Raw genomic sequence first — 23,010 nt, 5'->3', positions numbered from 1 at the left:
AAATTACACCTGTAGTATTGAATGCGGAATACTTTAATATGCTTCTAATGATGTTTCTACACAGATCTGGATAGCACCTTGAAAGCTGGGATTAAGTAATAGATTGCAACCTGAAACAGCACATACTGATCTGTTCTTAGCTTAATACAGATATAATAGCACAGTTGGAATGATTTTGACAAAGAATATGCACCTCTGCGTAGCCCTAGGTCAAGAGTGACAGCTTTTAAAATCCAGTCAGGCCAGACCCAGCCCTCCCTTGCCTCTGTTTACCTCTGTCGTCTAGTATTTCTCATGAAGAGCTGCTAAGAAACAGAAGAAAGTTCTGTATCATAGTATTACTGGAATGGACTATAGACCAAGACTGATGTGAAAATTTTGGAGCTCAGGGAGGATTTCAAAAAACCCATCGAGTCCTCTCAGCCTTCTCAGTTGTGATTTGCATCAGAATCTACTGCTAAAACTGATTTCACTTTCTGAACCCCTTAAAACATTTAGTCATTTCAATTTGGACTTGCTTCTAATCTTACCTTTTCTTATTGAGTAACCACTCCTGGCTGACATCATTCAAGCTAGAAGAAGGGCTGGCACATGTGGAACTGTCAGCAGACTTCAGGCAGTATGAAAGACAGCAGGTCCCAGGTCTCTACAGCGAAACTCAAGTCAGGAATGGAAGACCAGAGCGCGTTTCACTGTTCATCAGAATCGCAGTGACAGCCTACCAGCCCTCTGTGCAGGAGGTTGGGCGTATCGAACAGTGGACCACGAGCCACACAGCCACACAGAAGCCTCCTCCGGCATGTCTACAGCTGATTTTTTTATCTGTGTACCAAAGTTACTGTACATGTGTTAAGAGTGACAGCAGATTGTGATAAGACTAAACCCATCATTTCTCCTTGGAACAGGTTTCTCCTAGGTTTGACAGGCTATTTGTGAATTAACCCTCGCTCTCAGTGAGGGACTTGCTTGACAAGGAAGTAAATGAACTGCAGAGAGCTGGCTGCAGGAGGCTGTTTCCCAGCTGATCTGAATCACTGTGGCCCAAAGGAGGAAGTGTTCAGATATGATATGGCACCAGAGGAGGGTTGTGGCTCTCCTGTGCTAAGGGAGAGGGACCCTGCCTGAATTGTTGCTTAAGAGAAGGCTGTGGGGCTTCTGACAGGAGGGAGGAGGGGGTAAGAAATACTGTAATTTGGGGAATGGGTGAATTTAATTCTTCAAAGGGGGCTGACTTTTTTCAGGTCTGAGTGCAGAACTTGACAAAGAAAAAGGGAAGTGAAGGAAGACTTCACATGGGTTCATTTCAGATGGGAGAAGAGAGCTTTCCATCATCTCCTTTTAGTCCTACATCGCTTAAGTGCAAAAAAGGGTGACCTGCAGAAAGGCATTTTAGCTATGACAGTGTTTCTGCATTCACCAAGCCTGTTAAACACAGCATGGCCTGAAAACAAGTTTAAAATCTGGTACATCCTTCAGTGCTTTGTTTAGTATGGTTGCAGATGTTGATTATTGCCTTACTCTTTCTCTCTCTGTCCCTCAAACACACACACAGAGCAAACACCCAAAAGATTTTATACCAATCTTAAAAAAATGCAGACAAAAGTAACAGCTGTACTGAACTGGAGTTAATTCATTGCAGACAAGAAATGATTTCTGAAGTACGTTCAGAATTAGCTTTCATGTGGACCAGCAAGGACTAAGGGAACTGAAAGAGCAGTATGGTCATCTGCAGTGGAAAGTGGGGAACATCTTGTTTATTTGAGTGTAGCCTTTCCTTCTGATGAAGACCTGATATTGGCAGATTTTCTATGATGGCCAGGTAACCAAGCTATGAGATACTGGGGAGCGTATAGTCTCAAGTTAGGCTATACAATAAGAATGGTATAGAGAATATTGTGCAAGTTAGGAACACGAAGGAAGAAAAAAACCAAATTGCAGTTAGGGTTTCCTGGGCTAAATAAGGTCTCCTGTAATGGTCTGTTGCTTTATGGTTTTCGTTTGTTTTGTTTAATTCTATTTATGTGTTGCCTTATCTATTTTGTCTTCATAGAATGTACAGACGGACTTCAAATATGGTTGGTTTGAGCTACCCACCAGCTGTAATTGGAGTGCTAAAGGTAATCCCAATAAGAAGGTGTTGGGGGGGGACACACACACGTGTTCTGTACAAAGCATAAAGAAAACACTGCGATATTTGACTTGGTAAGGGGGTCTTAGCACTTTTCCTTTCCTTCTCTCTGACATTTAGTTTAGTTCACATACATTAATCATTTACTGGGCTAAGGGAATATCCTTTCAATAAAGGAAAGAATAGAGTTCAAGGCTGTGGCCATTTTCAGGTTGTGAAGGTTACAGCTCTGTTCTAGATTACAGTGATTAAACTGAGGACTTGGTAACATGCTGGAATCAATCACAACCTCCCTCAGGGATGAAAGAAAACACAGATGGAAAGAGGTGGAGAAGGAAAAGGATCAGTTGCTGTGAGAGTAGGGAATTTCTTGCATTGCTTGGCTTCAGGTCTTCAAGGTGACAATCAGTTTAGGAATAATGACCCTTTTATGAGTTTTGAGGTTTCAGAGGAAAACTGATTAGTCAGAAGTAGTCTGAAAAAAGTAAGGTTCTATCCCTGAGACAATTGCAAGGTTCTTGACTTAGGAAGGAATTATCAAGACTACAAACACAAGTTAGCAACCGGCTGCCTACACAGCAGCTTTGCAGATTACATGTTGCATGTATTTCAGCCATGTCATGCAATGGTGAAAAAAGGTGATACAGTGGGGCAGTACACAGGGACATTGATGGACTTTATGCTCGTGAAGCAATCCTTCTGCTCTACTCCACACTGGAAAGACCTACAGTTAGGGTACTGAATCCTTTTTATTTTGGATAGTACAACTCATCGGAAGATGTGAAGGAATTGCAAAAGGTCCATTGAACACAAGAAGAATGATCAAGCATGCCTTTCATGTACAGAATCAAAGCATCCATCCACACCTTTTTCCAACTGCAGGTTGACAAGTGTTAGCTTCACTCCTGCAACTGGGATCTAAAGTCTTTGTTCTTTTAGAACTACACCCCAGAGCCAGCTTATGAGGGAACATATCTATAATGTTACCTCTTCTCCTGAGTTCCTCAGCAGTAACAAGACAATCCAAGACCCATCAGCTACTCTCAACTGACTTAAACCTTACAGAATCCCTCTCCTCTTTCTGTGTTTTTAAATGATAATCATTTAATCATAAGGGTCATAAAGAGAACTGATCATGCTAGAGTAAGTTAAAACACATCAATAACAACAAAGACATTGACTAATTTTGCTCAGGGTGAAATAATTCTGCTTGGCTACTGTGCACTCTAGGATGTATTTTTTTCCAAAACTATTTTGAGAACATCTCTTTGCCTGGATGGCCTTGGGGTTGGTAGTGGATGTGGTTGAAATGGGAGTTACTTGTTTTAAAGACGTCTTCTGTCCTTGAAATAGTACTTCATCTTAAATATCTTAGTCCTATCTCCTTAATGGAAAACGGTACTTTTTGTTGCTTGCTTCAGTCTAGTAAAGCCAAGTAAAAGAACCTTATGACTACCCGACTGCTTGGTGTGCTCTGTAAAATGAGCTGATGGTTTAAGCATGCAAAAGGGTGTAGGAGTGTACCACACACATCTCTTTAGCTGTTCTGGATTGCCATAATCAACATTGCCCTCAGAGTCATGGTATTAAGGACAAGGATTGGGATGACATGGAGTCAAAACTAGCTTATTTTGTAACTATGTGGTCTCCTTTTTGCTGCCATGGCCAACAGGATGTCTGCACTGAGTAACCCAAAGCTGTGGAATCAGCTTGGCAAAATGAGGTTGGTTTTAATAACACAATGAAATACTGCCGCTTCTGCAAGAAAAAGCAGGTGGAGTGGTAGCAGTGCAAGTCCTAGGTATATAATCTGTCTCACTTTTTCAGTGGATGAGAAGTTAGGCAGTTTTTCGAATGGATTGCACAGCATCTCTCTCTATATATTGGATACTGATTTTTCTACTGCAGTAGCCTGTTGCCTTTCTGCATGACATGGGCATGATGATGTATGACCTGTTGCCACAAAAGGGATGATCAGCCTTGTGTCTCATTTGAACAGTGGCCACACATACCATTCATACAGACATGTCTGAATAACTGTGTTAATTTACCCAATAAGTTGTGGTGATCTGCAGCTCAGCAGTGTAGTGCAAGACAGAACTTCACATTAACTAGCTGCTGAAGTAGTTGCCTGCTTTAGAAGCGAATTTTTCCGCCTTTTCTGATGCCCGTGCTGTCATGGCAATATTTTCTGGGCTAGCTAATATACAGGTAATGAACACAGAACCTGTAGTCACTTACAATGTCTGCAGTATAGACTTCTGCTTGTCTGTGCCTACAAAAATGTCAGGCCGTCCAGTGGCGTTGAGCAGAATGACATCTATCCTTGCATCTGCTTGTTGGCTTTTAAAACAAATCAAGTCTCCGAGGTTAAGGACAGACAGAAAGGCAGAAAACTGAGCATTTAGGAAGAACTGCTGTTTCACTTCATCTCTAGGTTCCCCCGAGCAGTGGAGCAATGGCCAAGTAATAAGAACACAAGACTGAGAAGTAAGACATCTTGGATCTATTTGCAGTTACACCACAGTGGGTATTTGTGGCATTAGACCAGCTTATGACACTTCAGCTGAGGCTACAGGGCCAGTGACCTAGAGACATGTGTAGTACAGAAAGTTTCCCATCCCTTTCTTCTCCTGCTCTCCTTCTCCTCCATCAGAAGATATCCATGAAGCTCTGCCTCCCTTTAGGCCCCTCCACAATATAGGGGTCACTTCTGTGTTAAAGTTTTTTTTAAGGTTATAAAATCCACTAATTTTCAAAGCATAACTGGTGTTGCTGCAAGCCTCTAAGCCATCTGTGACACTTTCATGCTTCTGTTAAGAGGATTTTTCTCCCTAGTTATTCAGGGTAAAATGCTGTTGTCGTTATTGTCAATAGCAAAACTTCTGTTGACTTGACAAGAGCAAGGATTTCTCCCTCAGTAAAATCTAAATAGCTCTACTGTGGAACTTATCGTCTATGTGGTTAACCATTGTTTCATACAAAAGAACAATTCTGATGTACTATTCTGCAATTTCACAATTTGGTAAATTTTATCTGCTGCAAGAGCACAACATTAACTGCAGGAAAAATATATAAAGGAACAAAACCCTTTTATTTCTACAAGATAAGATCGCCTTACAGTGAATTAAATTTCAGCATAGTTGAGACATAATTTTCAATGCCATAGGACGCAAAAGTAAATTATTATATGCACGCAAGTGTTAAATTAGTTTGCTTCATTGACTGAGATAAGTGATTACAAAATAAAACCACTCAAAATACTTAAAATTGACTGAGTGGATGCTTTGGGCATTATTTTTCTCGCCTATTTTCTAAGTTTGTTCAGGGGCTTCAAAACATGTTTTCTTGGTGGAACTTTTTCCTCTCTTGGTTGTTTTTCCTCTCCAACGTCTACTGAAAGTGTTGAAAAGCTGCAATTTATGATTGTTCTTCTGTGACTTGGGCCACAAATCATCTCTGGAGAAGCTTGACCCTGCCTTCAACGTGTGGGCTCCACACAGCTTGTAAAATCAACTGCTTGGCAAGCAAGTTATTTACTGGGGTAGATGAAAGCAGACCTGAATCTTCGGCATCCTTGATATTCACTCACTAATTAGCCTCACCGTGGACTGTACTTCCACAAGAGACGTGCGCAGCTCTGTGTAATCAACACTATGCAAGTAGCAAGGTTGTCAGGATCAGCCCATGCTGGAGAGAGCCAGTACCAAAATACATTGGTCTTGTTCAGAACATACAAAGTCCTGTAGCTATGCTGATGTATGGGTCTCCGTCCTTTGCATTTGACTTGAAGTCAGGTCCTTACCTGGAATATGACCTTGACAACAAACAACAAAGGTGGACTGGACTTTAAGAGCTCAATAGATAATTGTAATTTAGCATTTTTAGTATTGCTAAAAAAGATGGCAGATATTTAGATGGACTCTAATCCTTAACAGTATTCAACATTATGTCTAGCCAACCCCTATTTCTTGCACTGAGAGCAGCTGTGTACATGCGTGTGTGAAATGTAGTCATCTTTATTTCTTGGTGAAAGTGCTACAAGGAAATGCAAGGTAACCTGCAACAGTTTGAAAGTGGAGGGAAACTTCAGTGTACAGATGTCAATCTTTAATATATGATCTAAGGAGAGTCATTTGGATAAACCCCTGTGGGAATTACATCAAAGTTCTCAGCAGGCGAGAGAGATTGAGAGCTGGTCCTCTGCCAGATGCAGCTGCATGGTTGATCTGTGTATCATTCTTCTAGCTATAACTCCTTTCGCACCTTTCCTCTTTGCTGCTAGGAGGAGGAGAAAAAGGTTCATAGGGTTTCAGGAACATCCAATTCTGAGATCAAGGAGCTTTATCTTGCTAGATAATGAGTGCTGTCAGCTCCCAGGGCCTTCCCTAAGAGTTGAGATTTGAACTCAGCCTTCTGCAAGAAGGTTTATACCTTAATACTTTAGCTTTATGAGCTGGGAAGTGAACTTTCCCTCCTCAATCTCTTGACTGACCACCCTGCAGCATTAATATATCATTTACAGCTGACTGGAACTTTCCCAACTGGAATTAGATATTCACTCTTCTGTTATAAAGGTTGTTTTTTATATCGTTGTTAGCACTTAATGTAACATTACTGTGATTTTCTCCTGCTCTGTAATTTTCTGAAAGGCACGGTGGACTCACTTATCTTTACAAAAAAATAAGGAAAATTAGGGTTATCCTGTCTTTGGGCAATTTAAGCTGCAATAATCACAATTCAGGATTAATATTAAAATCAGAAGGAACTAAGTTGCTTTTTTGGGTCTAGCAAGATAGTTCTAGTTAGTTATTATTTTGGTTGACTGAACAGTAAGTGGTAAAAATATGACTACAGGTGCCTGTATGGTTTTTTTACTGCGAAAAACATATCACCTTATTCTGTTCTAAGCATGAGTGAAGCATTGGAGTGCTTTGCTCAGAATACAAAGTCGTAAGAACTCTATAGGGACAGCAAAATCCAGAGACTTTAATATCATTAGAAAGCATATCTTTGTTATTCCTGTTTCCTTCAAAGTTAATGTTATTTTTCATAGACATAGCACATGGGTAGGGGACAGAGAAGGGTAAAATCAGCCACAATAGGGCCATCCCAATGTTTCAGGTACTAAAGCTGTCCTGGTTTCAGCTGGGATAGAGAATCCTGATTTGCTTTTGTCGTGGTTTAACCCCAGCCAGCAACTAAGCACCACACGGCCGCTCGCTCACTTCCCCCCAGTGGGATGGGGGAGAGAATCGGAAGAGTAAAAGTGAGAAAACTCATGGGTTGAGATAAAGACAGTTTAATAGGGAAAGCAAAAGCTGTGCGCACAAGCAAAGCAAATCAGGATTCTTATCTTTTTGGATTTAGCCTTTGCTGATTAAATTCTGGTATGGAGAACTGCCATGTTTAGAATAAACAAACAGCATACATGTTCATAATGGAAGCTTCTTAAACACAAGTCATACAATACTGATGAGTAAATTAGACTCTGCATTGGTTAAATGGAATTGAAGAAGTTAAAAAAAAAAAAAGCTATGCACTTACATCACCACTCTAATTCTCCATTTGTAAATGTAGAGTGATAGAAATTGAACTATCATTGTAAAAGGGATGACCATATTAACTGCCTTTTCTCCCCACTCTTGCAGAATGTAGACAAGTGGTCCTTTGACGTATTTGCACTAAACGATGCCAGTGGGGATCATGCACTGAAATTCATTTTCTATGAACTTCTCACACGCTATGATCTGATCAACCGTTTCAAGGTCAGTAGTTAGAAGATGGGTCTCTTCTTCCATTTTGAGTTTCGTGGAACTTCCCTCTCGTCCTGCTTTGTTCCATTCCAAATGCAATTTTAGCACTATTTGAAGGCTTCGTGGATACTGTACTTTCCCCAGTAAGCAAGACCAAATGTTATTTAAGCAGTACTTTTAATTGCGATGGGAAACCATGAAGTAGGCGGGGTTCCAAACAGGCTTCCCAATGAAATCCATGGGAAATACTACATTTGATCCTGTGGGAACGATGGTGTCATTCTCCTGAGATTCATAGAACTCTCAAGCATGCAGGCAAAAAAGGAGAGCTTGAATTCAAATTCATCAAAAGAAGCGTGGCCAGCAGGTCAAGGAAGGTGATTCTGCCCCTCAACTCCACTCTGGTGAAGACCCCACTTGGAGCACTGCGTCCAGCTCTGCAGCCCTCGGCACAGGAAAGACGTGGACCTGTTGGAGTGGGTCCAGAGGAGGGCCACAAAAATTATCAGAGGGATGGAACACCTCTCCTATAAGGAAAGGCTGAGAGAGTTGGGGTTGTTCAGCCTGGAGAAGAGAAGGCTCCAAGGAGACCTTATTGCAGCCTTTCAGTACTTAAAGGGGGCTTACAAGAAAGATGGGGACAAATTTTTTGGCAGGGTCTGTTGTGATAGGACAAGGGGTAATGGTTTTAAACTAAAAGCGGGTAGATTTAGACTAGATACAAGGAAGAAATTTGTTACAATGAGAGTGGTAAAACGCTAGAACAGGTTGCCCAGAGAGGTGGTAGATGCCCCATCCCTGGAAACATTCAAGGTTGGGTTGGACAGGGCTCTTAGCAACCTGATCTAGTTGAAGATGTCCCTGCTCATTGCAGGGGGTTGGATTGGATGACCTTTAAAGGTCCCTTCCAACCCAAACTATTCTATGATTCTATGATTGTTACAGAGGTTTGCAGATACAAATGCTATGTATCTTTTCCTCCAGCTTTGAACAGGCTTAAATTTGGATGGTAGAAACATTGTTCTCAGATCTTGACCATTCTCCTCACCCAGATAATCCACTGTCCATTCCTCCATTGACACTTCCACTCCTCAGGGGTCCTCACTCACTTTGGCTGGAAAAGGATTTACAGCTCTCTGGCTCCTGCCCTTCTTCAGGAACTGCCCATACCTGATGAGAAATGTTTGAAGATAACTGGTCAGAACTGCATCCTCCCCCGATACGTACCCAAGAGAACATCAGTACTCCTCTAACTATGGAAATATAAGTGTTTAGGGTATTTGCCAGTTCAGCAGATGAAACTGGAGAACGCATGGTGCCAGTTGCATATGTTGTAGCTGACACCACCTGCGTAGTCTCCTCTCCAGAAATCCCCTGAATTGCATTTTCTTGAGTGTGCGGAGTTCTACTCTTGAAATCAGAAAAGCATGGCAAGCCCATAGGATGGGCAGGCTGGATTTCGCCATGAAAAGCCAGAGGTCTGATAAATGATACTCCTCTTAGTAGCATGATGTGTTTAATTAGAAAATCTTGAATGTGAATAGTAAAGCAGAGATATATTCCAGCGGGTAGTGAGGGGAATAGAGAGACGCTTGTGGCCTAATTAGAAATATTTCTCCAGGGGCAATCAATCAAGTGCTCTCTGTAACTTTTCATACTGCATGTGTCTTCCAGATGGCATTTTGTAGTATACTTGCTTGTGTGTGTTTACGTGTAGGAATGATTTATCCATAATGTAATTAGGGATGGGAAAGCCAGTTTGAGGAAGTAACCTGGATTTGCTCTGTCTCTTGACTGCCTGTTTCAGATGTTTCAGCGTGTTATTTATTTCTGAAGTACAAACTGCTCTTCAGGACCTCTTATCAAAATGCTCCCCTCCAAACGCTAGCCGTTAAAGGTGATTATATTGTTTGCAATTCTGTGCTGTTTTCCTCAGATCCCCATTTCTGCCCTGGTGTCCTTTGTGGAAGCTCTGGAGGTTGGCTACAGTAAACACAAAAATCCTTATCACAACCTAATGCATGCTGCAGATGTGACACAGACGGTCCATTACCTCCTTTTCAAGACAGGCGTAGCGGTAAGTACAGGAGTTGGCATCCTGAATACATAATGAGATTACAACAGTTTTGACTCATTAAGGAGATTATGATTATCCACCATAGACAAACTTCATTTGATATGGCTGTACTAATGAAAGCAGAGATTTAGGATTATTTAGAAATAGAAGGTAGGTGAAGATATGGATAACTCTTTTAACAGTGATCTAAAAGAGGATGAATGAGAAACCCAAGCTCAGTTTTTCACTCTGCCACAGATCTGCTGGGCGATTCTGCCAACTCGCTTTTGTTGGAAGTCGTTTGACCTAATGTGAAGAAGCAAATTGTCTAAGCTTTCTTCTTGCTTCAGGGAGCCAGGCAGTACCTCCAAAGGACAATTCATTCCACTTCTCTGAGGATGACAAGAGCCATCTGGAGCCTCAGATGGAGATGCTCCTCTGGATGAGCCTCTGGAGATGCTGATCTCCATCCAGTCTCTAAGGCAAAACCAGCTGAACTGGCTTACGTAGAAACCTACAGGTGGCTAAAGTCTGACAATAATAACAGGAATGGATAGAAGGCTTAAAGAAACATACTTAGCACACAATATGTTTGCACAGCGCTTGTCAGGACACACAACAGAAATACGTTTGAAGATGGACTAGAGAAATTGAAGGCAGACAGATTCCAGAATGGTGATCCGCCATTACAGTTAGGGTTCAGCTGGTGGCTGAGAAAGTTGTTTCAGGCTCTTACTGCAGCTCCTGCCTTCTTGAACACTCCCTGATCACTCCAAGCTCTGTAACTGGGAACTGTTGAAGAAAAGGGTGAGGGAAACTCATGGTTGCATGGGACCCGGCCCAACCAAATTCCAACACTGTTTCCCATGCCCTGAGTACCTTAGATGGCCTGTACGAAGTCACCCTGAAAGTTGGCAGTCAGCATGACTCATGGCAATACTTGTGTCTCCCTCGGTATGTCGATGAGGCCCTTTTCTGCGCAGCTCAGTGAGGAACCTGAAGAAATGGTGCCGCCAGCGCGTGCTGTGTGATGGAGCATGGGACAGAGAGGTGCAAGCTAACAAGGTGTAGCGCAGCTCCTGCTATGTCTTTTGAGCCAGTTTTAACAAGCGTAGAGCTGCTTCTGCTTGGGAGCAACCTTTTATGCCTATGGTTTCCCTTTCTGCAGTCCCTTAATTGCCACAGTAATGCTGCTTTCAGTCCTGAGGCCAGACCTGGATGCTCTTCCCTGAGGAGTAACCTGCTCCAGTGCCTCGGGTAAACATGTCCCGAGTCTCCTGTGTGGGATGTAGACTGCAGCTGTGAATTGCAATGTTTACTGAAGATGTATTTGGAAGGAGCCAGGCCCTGTCTGTCTCAAGACCTGATCCAGACTACCTGATTCTGACTGAAGTTGTGTCAGGTGCTGCTGATTGTGTCTGAAGTAAATTGGAATGAGGTCAGGTTTGCAGCTAACACAGCTGCATACTCAGACCCTCCCTCAAGTGAGATCCTCAATTGGTCCCTGCTGCTTTTAGGGCCATTAGTTAATGAAAATGCACTGAAGGCTGTAGCTTTCCCTTGGGGCTCTTCTGCTCCAAAAAGTGACTGGATGGCAAGAGCTGCCCAAGTGCAGCAGCCCTCCTGCCCATGTATGTAATAATGACTTAAAAAAAAAGACTAAATGTTAAAAGAGCTTCCCCCCAGCCATCCCTTCTTCCTGGGCTGCCGGGGAATCCGGCGCCTGGAGCACCTCCTGCCCCTCCTTCTTGACCGACCTTGGCATCTGCAGAGTTGCTGCTCTCGCATATTCTCACTCCTCTCTCCGGCTGCAGTCGCTGTTGCGCAGAACCATTTTCCCCTTCTGGAAGATGTTACCCCAGAGGCGTTACCAGCATCGCTGCTTGGCTCGGCCTTGGCCAGCGGCGGGTCCATCTTGGAGCTGGCTGGCCTTGGCTCCATGGGACATGAGGGAAGCTTCTAGCAGCTTGTCACAGAAGCCACCCCTAGAGCCCCCCCGCTCCCAAACCCTTGCCACGCAAACCCAAGACACCCTGTTTTATTCCTCCCATTGGGATGAAGCTTTTTTCTCACCCGTCTCACGAGCTAGAGACGCGATGCCGCTCGCGTGCGCACTGGCCAAGAAGAGTGGCAGGTGAATGCTCTCCTCCTCCTTCTTTGCCCGCTGCGAGGCAGGAAGCAGGTAGGAGAGATGAGCCCGTGGCTTGTGTCCTGGCAAAGGGAGTAGGGCTGCAAGCTGGGGGCAATGAAGCCCTCTCTCCTTTTTTGTCTAGAAGGGCTTTGCTGTTCTGAATCCCCAGAGTAGCAGTAGTGAAGTGCGTGTGGGAGATGGGCAGAGGATGATTTTCCCGGTGGTATTGGGTGAGGAAAAGAATGTGAGTGTTGTGGCAGAGCCCCATGCAGAGCCAGCCCCGCGCCTTCTCTTCTGCCAGCCGCGCAGCGGCAGTTCCCTGGGCCTGCCCGTGTGTGCCCCGGCCCCTCAGCATCTCGAAGGCGCTGGGCTGGGCCCGCACCGCCGGTGTCGGTGCCTCCCCTGTGCTGGGGAGAGCAGACCGGGACACGGGAGCGCGCGTGCAGCCTCCAAAGTGCCGAATGAGAGAGGAGAGCCTTTTGTGTGGTTAAACGGGGTTTTTTATTGGGTTGTATTGGGTTTTTAATTGGGTTTGATTGGTTTTTTATTGGCTTTTGACTTGTTTCTTGGCCAATGTTGCTGTCTCCGCCATCTGGACTGTTTGCGGGGATGGGGCATCTAGCTGCTTTGATGGTCTGTTGCTGTTGTCTGCGCAGTGCCAGGGCGGGTGTGGCTTCATCTTCACCCCCCCGTTGGGTAGCTGAGGCGAGAGCTAGCTGAGGACAGCCACCTGCCACTGGCTTTCTCATCCTCAGACTGCCCAAATGCCACCTCCAGGCCCCAATAGCCTCGGAGGCGCTCCAGGGGAGTCCAGCAGGCTCCGGTGGTCTCCGTCGGTCTCCGATGGTCTCTGGTGGTCTCCGATGGTCTCTAGTGGTCCCCGATGGTCTCCAGCGGTGTCCGGTGGTCTCCGATGGTCTCCGGCGGTGTCCAGCGTTGTCCAGCGGTGTCCGTCAGTCTGCGATGGTCTGCGATGGTCTCCGTCGGTCTCCGGTGGTCTCCAGCAGTCCGTGGCGGGCCTGAAGGACTCCTCCTGGTGCTATGGCGCTGCCGGGCAGAGGATGGCAGCCCCTCTCCTCGCCTCTTGGCCAGGGCTGAGGGCAGAGGAGATGCCCCCGTTGCTGAGGGGCGTGGGTGGGGGGTGGGAAAGCAGGGCTCATCTGGGGCTTGACGGCCGGGTGATGTTCCCGCTGAGCCTGGCGGCTGTCGGCGTGGCTGGTGCCGTGAGGGCTAGCGTCGGCTGCGGGGGTGGCGCCGCTTGTTGGGAGCTGGGTGCCTGGAGGGTCCCCGCGAGGCCGTGGCGGTCTTGCGGCGCTTTGGGCACCATGGTGCTGGAGGCAGCCCGGCCATGGTGGTGTAGTGCCCCATCAGGCCTGCGGAGGGTGGGTCCACCTCCATTGGCTCGTCCTCTGCAGGTGGATCCACCTCCATGGGCTCCTCCCCGGCATTGCGTGGCGGGTCGACCTCCATGGGCTCGACTCGCCTGCCAGAGGTGCTGCTGCTCCCGTCAGCCCGTTGGCGTTTTTTGGGCTGTGGAGGCATCCCGAGTGGCTCCAATGAGCTCTTGTGTCTCGTCCCACTCAATGTGGGCTTGTCCGGGTCCTCCTCTCCCAAGCAGGCTTGGTGTCAGAGTGGCTAGGTGCTCCGGGAGCTGTGGGCCAGCCGCAGGGGTGCCTGCTTGTGCAACGGAAGGCTGGTGACGTCACCAACGGCCACTGCTGTGGGGGGGACGGTGGCCCCTGAGGCCCTGAAGGCCGCGTTGCGGGGGGCCATTTTGGTCGTCGGAGAGAAGGGCTGTCCCTGGGGCAGCGGGCCTTCTCCCCATCTCCCCTTGTGTGGCCTGGGCTCCAGCCCCCTCCTCGTGCTGCGCCTGGGGTCCCCTGAAGGGGCCAGTGGCCACGGTGTCCCAGGAGGGTCGGGGAGGCCGCATCGCCCTGCAAGCGCCGGGCTCCCTGCAAGTGGCATCGTCCCCGCAGCCGCCAGTAGCAGAGAGGGGCAGAGGGGAGGAGAGGGCCTGGCGTCGTGCGGGCTGCTGCGCGGGGGCGTCGGGAGGAGCGCGTTGTAGGGCCGCCGAGGTGCTTGGGGCGTGGAGGTGGGGTTTTGGGTCTGAGGACGCGAAGGCCCCTGGGGGATTGCTGTCCGCGGCTCCTTCTTGCCTCAGCTACCGAATGGGTGGGTGAAGGCGAAGGCAGAGCCGCCCTGGCGTTGCAGAAAGGGTAGCTGCAGACCAGTGGGGAGTCTAGAGCAGCCTGCAGGACGGATTTGATCGTGGCTCCGGGCTCTTGCGGGGAGTGCTGAGGGCGAAGGGTGTGCAGGTACTTCTTGTCGCCCACCAAGTGGATTCCCGTGTACCTCAAGCAGTGTAAAAGCTGTTGAGAGCACGCCATGAGTGAAGGAGTCAAGGGAGGTGTTTTGCTTTGCTCCCCAGTGGCTGGACGAGAAACAGTCGGCAACCAGAAACCTGGCTGCCCGTGGTTGCAAGGAGGCAAAGGAAGCTGGGTGTGAAGGCGTTCCTGGTGACGGCTTGCTGTGCCTGCGCTGCCGTGGTGAGAGCAGATGCCACCGTGCCCCTTGCGCCCGTGCCGTGCCGGTCCTCTGCTTTCCTGGCTTGCGTAGCTGCAGAAGGCAATAGCGCCTTTGAAACTGTGCACTGGTGTCCTGGGGGAAGGCGTCGTCTCTCCGCTCTTCAATAGTTTCCTTTCTCCCTTTGGCTTGTGCTTTTTGGTCACGGCCTCTGTGCAGAGCACCTCTTTAGGGGATTGTTTGCTTTTCTTTGCGTTAGGTTAGATTTTGAGAAGCTTTTAGGTGGGGAGAGAGAGAGATGGCGCAGGTGGGGAGGAGGTGCTGACGAGCAGTGTCATTTTCCTGTCATGAAAACCAAAACCACCTCAGGCCACCTTTTCTCTCTTCGTACCATCCTTGTTGCCATGATGCCGTGTGACCAGGAATAAAAGAGGAGGTAGGTGTAGTTGTTAAGGGTCAGAGGGCAGATTGTCTCTGGGCCATTTCCTTGGCGTGAGTTGATAGGCAAGTTTTTCAAGACTTGGATAATTTTTCTTGAGTCAAGTTACTCAGTAAACCACTCAGGACAGTTCCTGTTTGTGTGAATTAACTTTGGTTCTTGATGAAGTTCTTGCTGAATACAAAACTGGGTTTGACTCATTGGGAATAAAGGAGAAGAAGATATTGCAGAAATAGCAGGGGGATCTCTGACTTTCTAACCCCACTTGGTAACACTGGAAGTGAGAGCTGAATTTGCCTGCCTCTTCACCATAGGTCAAAACTGAGACTATTTCTAAAGCCTGTGTATTCAGTGCTATCCTTTGGCACAGTTGCACAGCAATGCGTGGACATTTGAAAGCAGTGCAGCCTCTTCTCTTACCTCATGTCTTCTTAGGGATTGTAAAATCTATTTTCTTAAAGGTAAAGGAGATTATTTCAGTTGACTTGCTTTTGCTATGCTTTTATATGCTATGCTTCTCTGCTAGAAAGGTGTCAGCCCAGATGAAAGACAGCTCACTCTGAAGGTGGGTTATGTCAAAGACGAGCAGGCTTTTGTGCCTTATTGGCATCATTCAGTATAGTCCAGTGATACCTCGGTGGAAACACCTCTTGCAAAGAGTTTCTGGGGACGACTTAGCCCGATGTGCTGTCTTTGGCTGGGCTAGAGTTAATTTTCTTCATAGGAGCTGGTACGGGGCTGCGTGTAGGATTTGGGCTGAAAGCAGTGCTATGCAGCATGCAGACTGCAGCACCATAACGTGTTGTGTGGAGTTTGAAGGCAATTGCAGAACCAAAGTGCAAAGCTGGTCAGAGCAAAAAGTGACAGCTGCGTGTATCCCAGGCTCCAATGTGACTGAGAAGCAAGACCAAGAGCTGGGTAAATACCTGTCTTCGGTTCTCTCTGTAATGTGCTTCAGCCTTATCTCAACCTGGCAACAAATGCACAAACCTATCACCCTCTAGCGTATGCCTTTTGAGATTTTCTCTCGTGCGTTACCTAGGTCCAGTAAATTATCTATGTCCGCACGCCTTTCAAAGTCACCTGCTGTTATGCTGCCTGATGTTTGAAGTGACAAATAAGAACTCTTTTGTAGGTTTTTTTTGCACTTTCTTTTGTAATGTCTCCGAAGTATTTTTCCTCTGTGTTTCTGGGAAAACAATGTTCTGAAATGCGTGCAGAGGTCAGGGCATGTGCATATTGCAGATTTGCGCCTGTAAAAGGGAAGCTAGAATTTGTGTGCTTGTGAGCCTATGTACATGATGGCACTGAAGGCAGTGACTCATTTGCCTGAGCTGAGCCCTTTGCTTTTGTATTCCTACTGTAATAAGCTACGCACAAAGTGTCCCGTGCAGACCGTTATGATGGAGTTGCACTCCAGAGGATGTAGTGAAGTGTCTGCTGTTTCCCAGGAATAATCCCAAGCACTAATTGTTCCCACAGCATAATCACACCCTATTGTTGTGAAAGTTTGTTTCTGTGCGTTCAGGTTCTCCTCCCTTGCCTCTCTTGCTTGTATTGACAGAGATGTTTGTGCTGCTGGGAATGAAGCAGACGAGGGAACTAGCCAGGACTGGTGAAAAAATAAAGAACCAAATTAATTTAAAATAAGTTTGTTTTCAGCCACTCTGTCATCATCTTGAATGCTGTTGGCTATGCAACTGATTGTACATAAGTGTGGGGTGGAGGAGGCGGGTATACTGGGGGAAGACCGAAGCCAGCTGATGGCGTCTTAATGTATGTGCAGAACTCCTGGCAGGGGGGAGTCATTACGTGCCACCCGTGGGATGGTTAGGCACAGCAGTCTTGGGTCTTTATACAGTGGTGGCCTGGGGCTGGAACTTGAGCACAGCCACCAGAGGGAAAATAGACATGCTCAAAATAGACCACGTCCTTCATGAAACATTCATGAAAGGAAGAATGGTAACTTTTATTTTTAAATGAAAGCTGACCTGTTTCTGAATCTTGCAGATCCTGAGCTGGTGTGCTAACTTTGGGCTGTTTTTCCTCTGTTAACCTGTGGATAACTGAACAGAGAGAAAGAGAAAATATATTTGTATTGCGTGCTAGATCAGAATGTTCTGATATTTTAACATCTCTAGGACATCCATATTATCTTGAAAGAAATTTCAACTGGATCATAAACAAAAAGTTCATACAGGAGTAGTTTGAATGAATAATATCAGGGAAGTAATGGAGGTTCTCAAAGGTCTTGGCTGCATATATGTATCATATATACTAGGAGATTTTTTTAACGTGCTGTTTTTCCTTTAATAATATGACTAAACTTTCAACATAGGCATTGACCAGTTTTAGTCAGCTGGGTAGAGGTTCGGGTTCAAAAGTTCACCTGATTTCATGCCGAGGCTGTAAACAGTCTTTTTACTTCCTTCTAAGAATGCCCTATAAAAGAAATCAGTTGTGCTTAATTGAAAAAGGAGTACTAATACTAACCCACTCTTCAGAAAAACATCTAGGATTTCTCTTAGCAAGGATTAGCCACCTGGCTTAATTTGAAGCCCTCCCACTCCTGTGTTTGTGCAGAAAATCATTCATACTCTTCCCCGTCCCTGAAAGAGGGATAATGGAAAGAGTGACATACAAAGGCAGAAGTACTGTCAATAATTTGCAGAGAGACAACAAAAGAAACTGGTGTGTGTCTGATGCTGGTTTTTGTTTTTCTCTTTCCTTGCTAGGAAATAATCCCAAGCACTAATTGTTCACATAGCAAAATGATATGTGGCATTTGGTTTAGGATCTAATGTAGCACAATAAGAAACTGCTCTTTTGCTACCAGCAACAAGGGTCTCGCAACACTGCATGCCAACAGTGACATTTCAGCTTTGCCGCCCTTGTTATAATGCTTTTTTTTATCTTTGTCTTTCCCCCCCCCCCCCCCCCCCTTTTTCTTATTTTCCACCCCGACTCCCCTGCAGGATACACCGCATCTCAATGTGCATAGATTAATGTAGTTTGAAAATGAGCTCTAGAGGTCATCGATCCTAGCCTCCTGCTCACAGCAGGGCTAGCTTGTAGTATGCATTGTATGTTCATACATGGTAAAGAAAGGTAGGGGATATTATCCTGTTTCCAGAATTTGCTCACATCAATATCTTGTCCTTACTCTAGTGTACATAGTTGTTCAGTTCATCATTTTCACAATATTTATCCAAGGAACTTGGACATGCTGGAAGATAAGACTTTGGTTTCAGAAGGCGTGCTGGGGCCATTGGTTTAATTCTTTGATGGGATGAGGACCAAGACTTGTGAAAAAATCGTACAATAAAAGAGAAAAAAAAACCCTAATTTATCTTGTTAACTAGTTATTTGCAATGTGGAAAAAGAACTTCTTTTTTCAAATTCACATAGTCTGCATAGTAGTAATTTGTTTTAGTCTCAAAGGGAAGAAACAATTGTGTGGTTTATCTTTACATGGTTCATTTGCCTTTGTCATGCTCCCTGTTATTTACAAGCTCTCTCAACAGTTTTGTTCCAGGCTTCTTCTTTCTTTCATTTTCTTTTCAATTAAAATATATTCTTTCCCTCTAATCATATTCAGTGCCTGAAATCTCTTTACTTTTCCTGTTATTTTCTTCCTCAGGATGATGACTTGGAATTAATTCATTATACTTTACCGCATGAACTAGAATATTTTGGGTTCTCTCATAGAATAACATTGAAAGAGAATTTGGAATTACTCTGATGTTTCTCTCTCAGAGGATTGGTATACAAGCGTGAAGTTTAAGAACAGCTTCCAAAAGCTGACACACTTTTTGCTCATTTCATTCTTTCCTTTATTTAACTCTGTTGTTCAGCTGTGATTATTACTTTCTTCGGTATTATTTTCTGATTAATCTTTATAATTATTAGGAATTACCATATGATTTCTTTGAATCCAGACAATGAGGTGAAAATGGTAAATCTTAAGAGTTCTTCCTCTGATACTGTTAAGAAGTACAGGAGAATATTTCCTGCAGCAGACGTGTAAAACTGCAGAAGTGCAGGACTTGTGTCACATCTGTTTGTACCAAAGGGAAGTGAGATCCTCCTCTCCTCTAGACTATTGTGATTAATAAGCAGATCTCATCATGAGCTCTGAAAATGATAACTACTTTAGAATAAAAGACCATAAACTGGGGAAGGAAACAAGCTAATTATTGCTGTCTTTGCTTTGTAGCATTTTCTTGGAAATGAATCCATTTGTTTTGTTAGATTTGGAAACACTGCTCTTTCCTCTTCCTTTTTCTTTCTGTATGCATCGATCCTTTTGTTTACATGCCAATGACTTGCCTTAGTAGCTAATTCTTCATATTTATTGTATGTTTGTGAAAGACAATCATGCCTCATTACCCTTTTTTTGTTTCCACTCTGGAAGCCAATACTTGATCTTTTATTCTGCCTTTCCCCGCCATCCCCCACCCCCTATCATCGCAGAAAGTTTGAAGGTTTTGTTCTGGATTGTTTTTGTCAACCCGTTAGAAATGAAAAGCATTCACATTTCCTCGCTCTTTTCACCTGCGACAGTGTCCTGCTGGTTTCTCAACAGTTCTTGATGGCTTTGTTCTTTGAAACTAGCTCTCTGTTCCCAAGATGAAGTCCATCACAGAGCAGTGAAAGGTAATATTCCCGCTTAGATGGAGATTGCATCCATACTCTGCAGGCTCTTTGCCATCTTGTTTGCTTTTCCTTGCAAGGTTGTAGCAGAAAAAAGGGACTAAAAGGTTCCAATTACTTACCTGCTATTTCCCTCCTGTTACTCACAAGCCAATTTTGACTTTGTCCTACTTACACTGATTTATTTATTACCCACAGTTCACAACTCTAATCCCAATCTGTATTCTGAGTGGTCTTCCTCAAATGCTGTTATCATATTTAATATCTCTCCTCAGGTGTATTACACCCTATTTGAAAACCTGCATTACCTGAACTTGTGATATCAACAAGTGGTACTTTGATAGGGCATGCCAGTTAGCACTTTTCCTGTATGAGTCTTGAGAGATGAGGTAGGAGACCTCAAGCACAGAGCTCATTGCCTTAGTGATGTTTTAAGTCTTGGGTCATAAGATCCTGTTGGAGTGGCATTTGTCAGATGATGCCCAGAAGGTCTGAAGTGGATGCGTTAGACTAACTGGGCATGTCCCATAGTAGTCCTGCGTGCATAGCGTAGGTTTGCTCTGCCTGTTCCTGAGTGCTTGTGCCTGATTTTTTTCTATCATTTTCACTCTCTCCTTTTGGGAAATGGCAGAATGTGGTTGAAGAATTGAAGTCCAGATCTAGACACGTAGCATGGAAACACTAGTTCCCTTTTCCCCCACTGCAGTTGCCAGAAGTCGCTGCTTGAACGTTGAAATCATGTTCTTCATCACCTGCAAAGAATTCCTTATTCACAAGTCACACCTAGAAACAGAAACATCACAGATTTCTCCACCACCAGTGCTGTCCATTCCCGTCCTAGATCAATTGTGTAGAAATGAGAAAATAGGTTATTTTCTGTGTCTGCTCATTTCTTGATCTCTTCACCCTCCTCTCTCTCTCTCTCTCAAAAAAAAAAAAAAAAAAAAAAAAATCAAGAGCTACCTTGATTATGGTCAGTGGCATTGTGCAAAATATCTCTGGCTAGTATTTTCAAACTACATCTTTAATGTAAGGAGATCTTTAATACTGAGACTTGCTTCATTCTTCATTGGTTATGCAGAGATGGCTGTGAAAGGCAGGAGAAGAGCTGGATAGGTCGCTGTGTGCAGAGCCCCGCAGTTATCTGCACTTCCCCTGCACGTGGTTAACAGACCAGTGGTGGCCCCTGAGCTGTAGTAGATGTCTAGAATAGATTTATGAATCCATACTGCCTTTACTGGACTTTGAATTAAAAGGCAGTTAGTACGTGAATGTCTGTCAAAACATTTGCAGGTTGACAGCGAGCTGTTACAAAAATATTTGGCTGCCACTGTGGTAAAGGTTTTCTCTAAATGTAATACATTTAAGCATTTCATACAAATATTTACAGCATCTGCAGTATCTAGAGCCTTTGTCTCTGACGCGCTTGATATTAACAGCACTCCTTGTGTACTACCAGTGGAAAACCAGACAAAGCGATTGATTGATTGACTCAGAGGAAAATTATTAAAAGCATCTGAGTCATTTAGAAATCTAAGTCAAAAGTGACTTAAACATTGAAAAATAAGGCTTCGACCAGGCAATTAGAAAAAAAACCTCAGGGCTTTCTCAAATGTTTCTGTAAATGATAAATTAACAACAAGTCCTGCATCTTGTGAGGTTGTGTTCCCTGTTATCCTTATGATTCAGTGACTGAGAAGACTTTTAGTTACTGGAAATTAGTGACATTCTTCTGTAATTGAGGCTCTGCTACCCAGGTCAACTGAACTGAAAATACATACCCTGGTGGTATGTGCATACCTGCACATGTATTATGAAGTTCCACTTGAAGAACCTTGATTTTCTCGAGGTTTTCCTCTCTCTCTTCCTCACACATTGTTCTTCAAGAAGGGCACATGTTGCTCTGCTATAAGCCTTATTAGCTCCTGAAACCGTTTTGCTGAAGTTCAATTTATTTAGATGAAGCTTCAGGAAAAACACTGGTTTGGCTTTTGCATATCAACCGGAGAAGTTTGCTTTAAAACAGCTGGCAGGCTGCAGCAGAAAGGCAATGATGTGCAGCGTTGACTGTCAGCAGGGGATAACTTGCCTTAAAAGACAAAAGCCATAATGCCTGGGAAAATGACAGCTTATCTGATTGCTCTGTAATCTCTTTTCAGCACTGGCTGACAGAGCTGGAGATCTTCGCTATGATCTTTGCAGCTGCCATCCATGACTATGAACACACCGGAACCACCAACAACTTTCACATCCAGACACGGTGAGGCCACTGTAAATCATGATGAAGGGTTGGGAAATGGAGGGGGAAACCTTTGGAGAATAACAGCACAGCCACCTAGAAAAGTGCAGGAGCTTTTGCTTTTGCTTTCTTCCTTTCAAGGAAGAAAGTTCACTTCCTTAGGTTGCATTTAATTTTCTCTTGCTCAACCTTTTACAATGGAATGGATGTATTCTAGCTTCCTGAGCATTGTTTCATATTAATAATCAGGAAAAAGGAAGGTCCCAAAATATTTGTCTACAGTTGCCAAAGACAAGTTGCTGTAGAGAGTGATGTATTTTGATGAAGGTGTACTTTTGGAGGAGATACTATAATTCAACAGTTTTTTCTCCTTGTTGAATTTGAAGGATCAAGCATTAACTACATAAATCAAGAATTCAGCAATATCTGTGTTCATCAGTGAACACCAACACTACACATACTATTTTTACTTTAGTGGAGAACCACACCTGCAGCAAGGGGATATGTTTAACAACACCTGTTCAGGGATATAATTTTTTAAAGCTTTGTAAATTGCTAGACAGTAATTAGCTAATCACAAACTAGACTGGACCAGCGTATTTTTTGAACTCAGAATCTCCTATAGGGCTTTTGGGTTGGTGGAAGAGAGAAGAAGATGAAGATGGCAGCAAAATTCAGAAGTGTGCTAAGATTGTGAAGTCTCTACTTGCAGTGATAATTGGGCATCTAATGTCTGTGTATTATTTTGACAATGGGAGTGTACTGGTAGCAATGACAAAATGTCTAGATGTCCTTGACTGACACTGCACACTTGGGCATTTCTAAGATGCATTGCATCTTACCCTAAATTAGATGTCTAGAGTATGTTAGCTGAATCATGCTGTGTATCACAGATATATAAAGGTTGCTAGGATAAATCACACATGCTCAGGAAAGTTTGGGAACGTAGAAAGAAGTTTCTGTCTCTGTTCTGGGCCAAGGCACACTCCACTTCTTACAGCTTCATGCATGCAAGAATTAGGGATCTGCTGTATTTCCCAAATACTTATAGAAGAATTCAAGGAAGGACAGTCGTAATTTCATTT

The 23,010-nt window shown here is 44.6% G+C and overlaps 1 protein-coding gene across 3 annotated transcripts in view; it reads left to right on the top strand.

Annotated features, from left to right (window-relative positions):
- The window catches only part of PDE1C (phosphodiesterase 1C), a gene marked incomplete at both ends in the record, with an annotated part of 326,875 nt that overhangs the window by 239,679 nt on the left and 64,186 nt on the right, over positions 1-23,010 (top strand). For all 3 annotated transcript variants that reach the window (XM_082320990.1, XM_082320989.1, XM_082320991.1), the window contains 4 exons: positions 2,051-2,117; positions 7,780-7,896; positions 9,821-9,961; positions 21,846-21,946. In XM_082320990.1, coding sequence (XP_082177116.1) covers positions 2,051-2,117; positions 7,780-7,896; positions 9,821-9,961; positions 21,846-21,946 — 426 coding nt within the window. The remainder of the gene's footprint in view (positions 1-2,050; positions 2,118-7,779; positions 7,897-9,820; positions 9,962-21,845; positions 21,947-23,010) is intronic.

This window comes from Platalea leucorodia (assembly GCF_965183815.1).
Source record: "Platalea leucorodia genome assembly, chromosome: 1".
Lineage (NCBI taxonomy): Eukaryota > Metazoa > Chordata > Aves > Pelecaniformes > Threskiornithidae > Platalea > Platalea leucorodia.
Note: the sequence above shows the minus strand (reverse complement) of the source record. Positions and strands in the feature narration are given on the sequence as shown.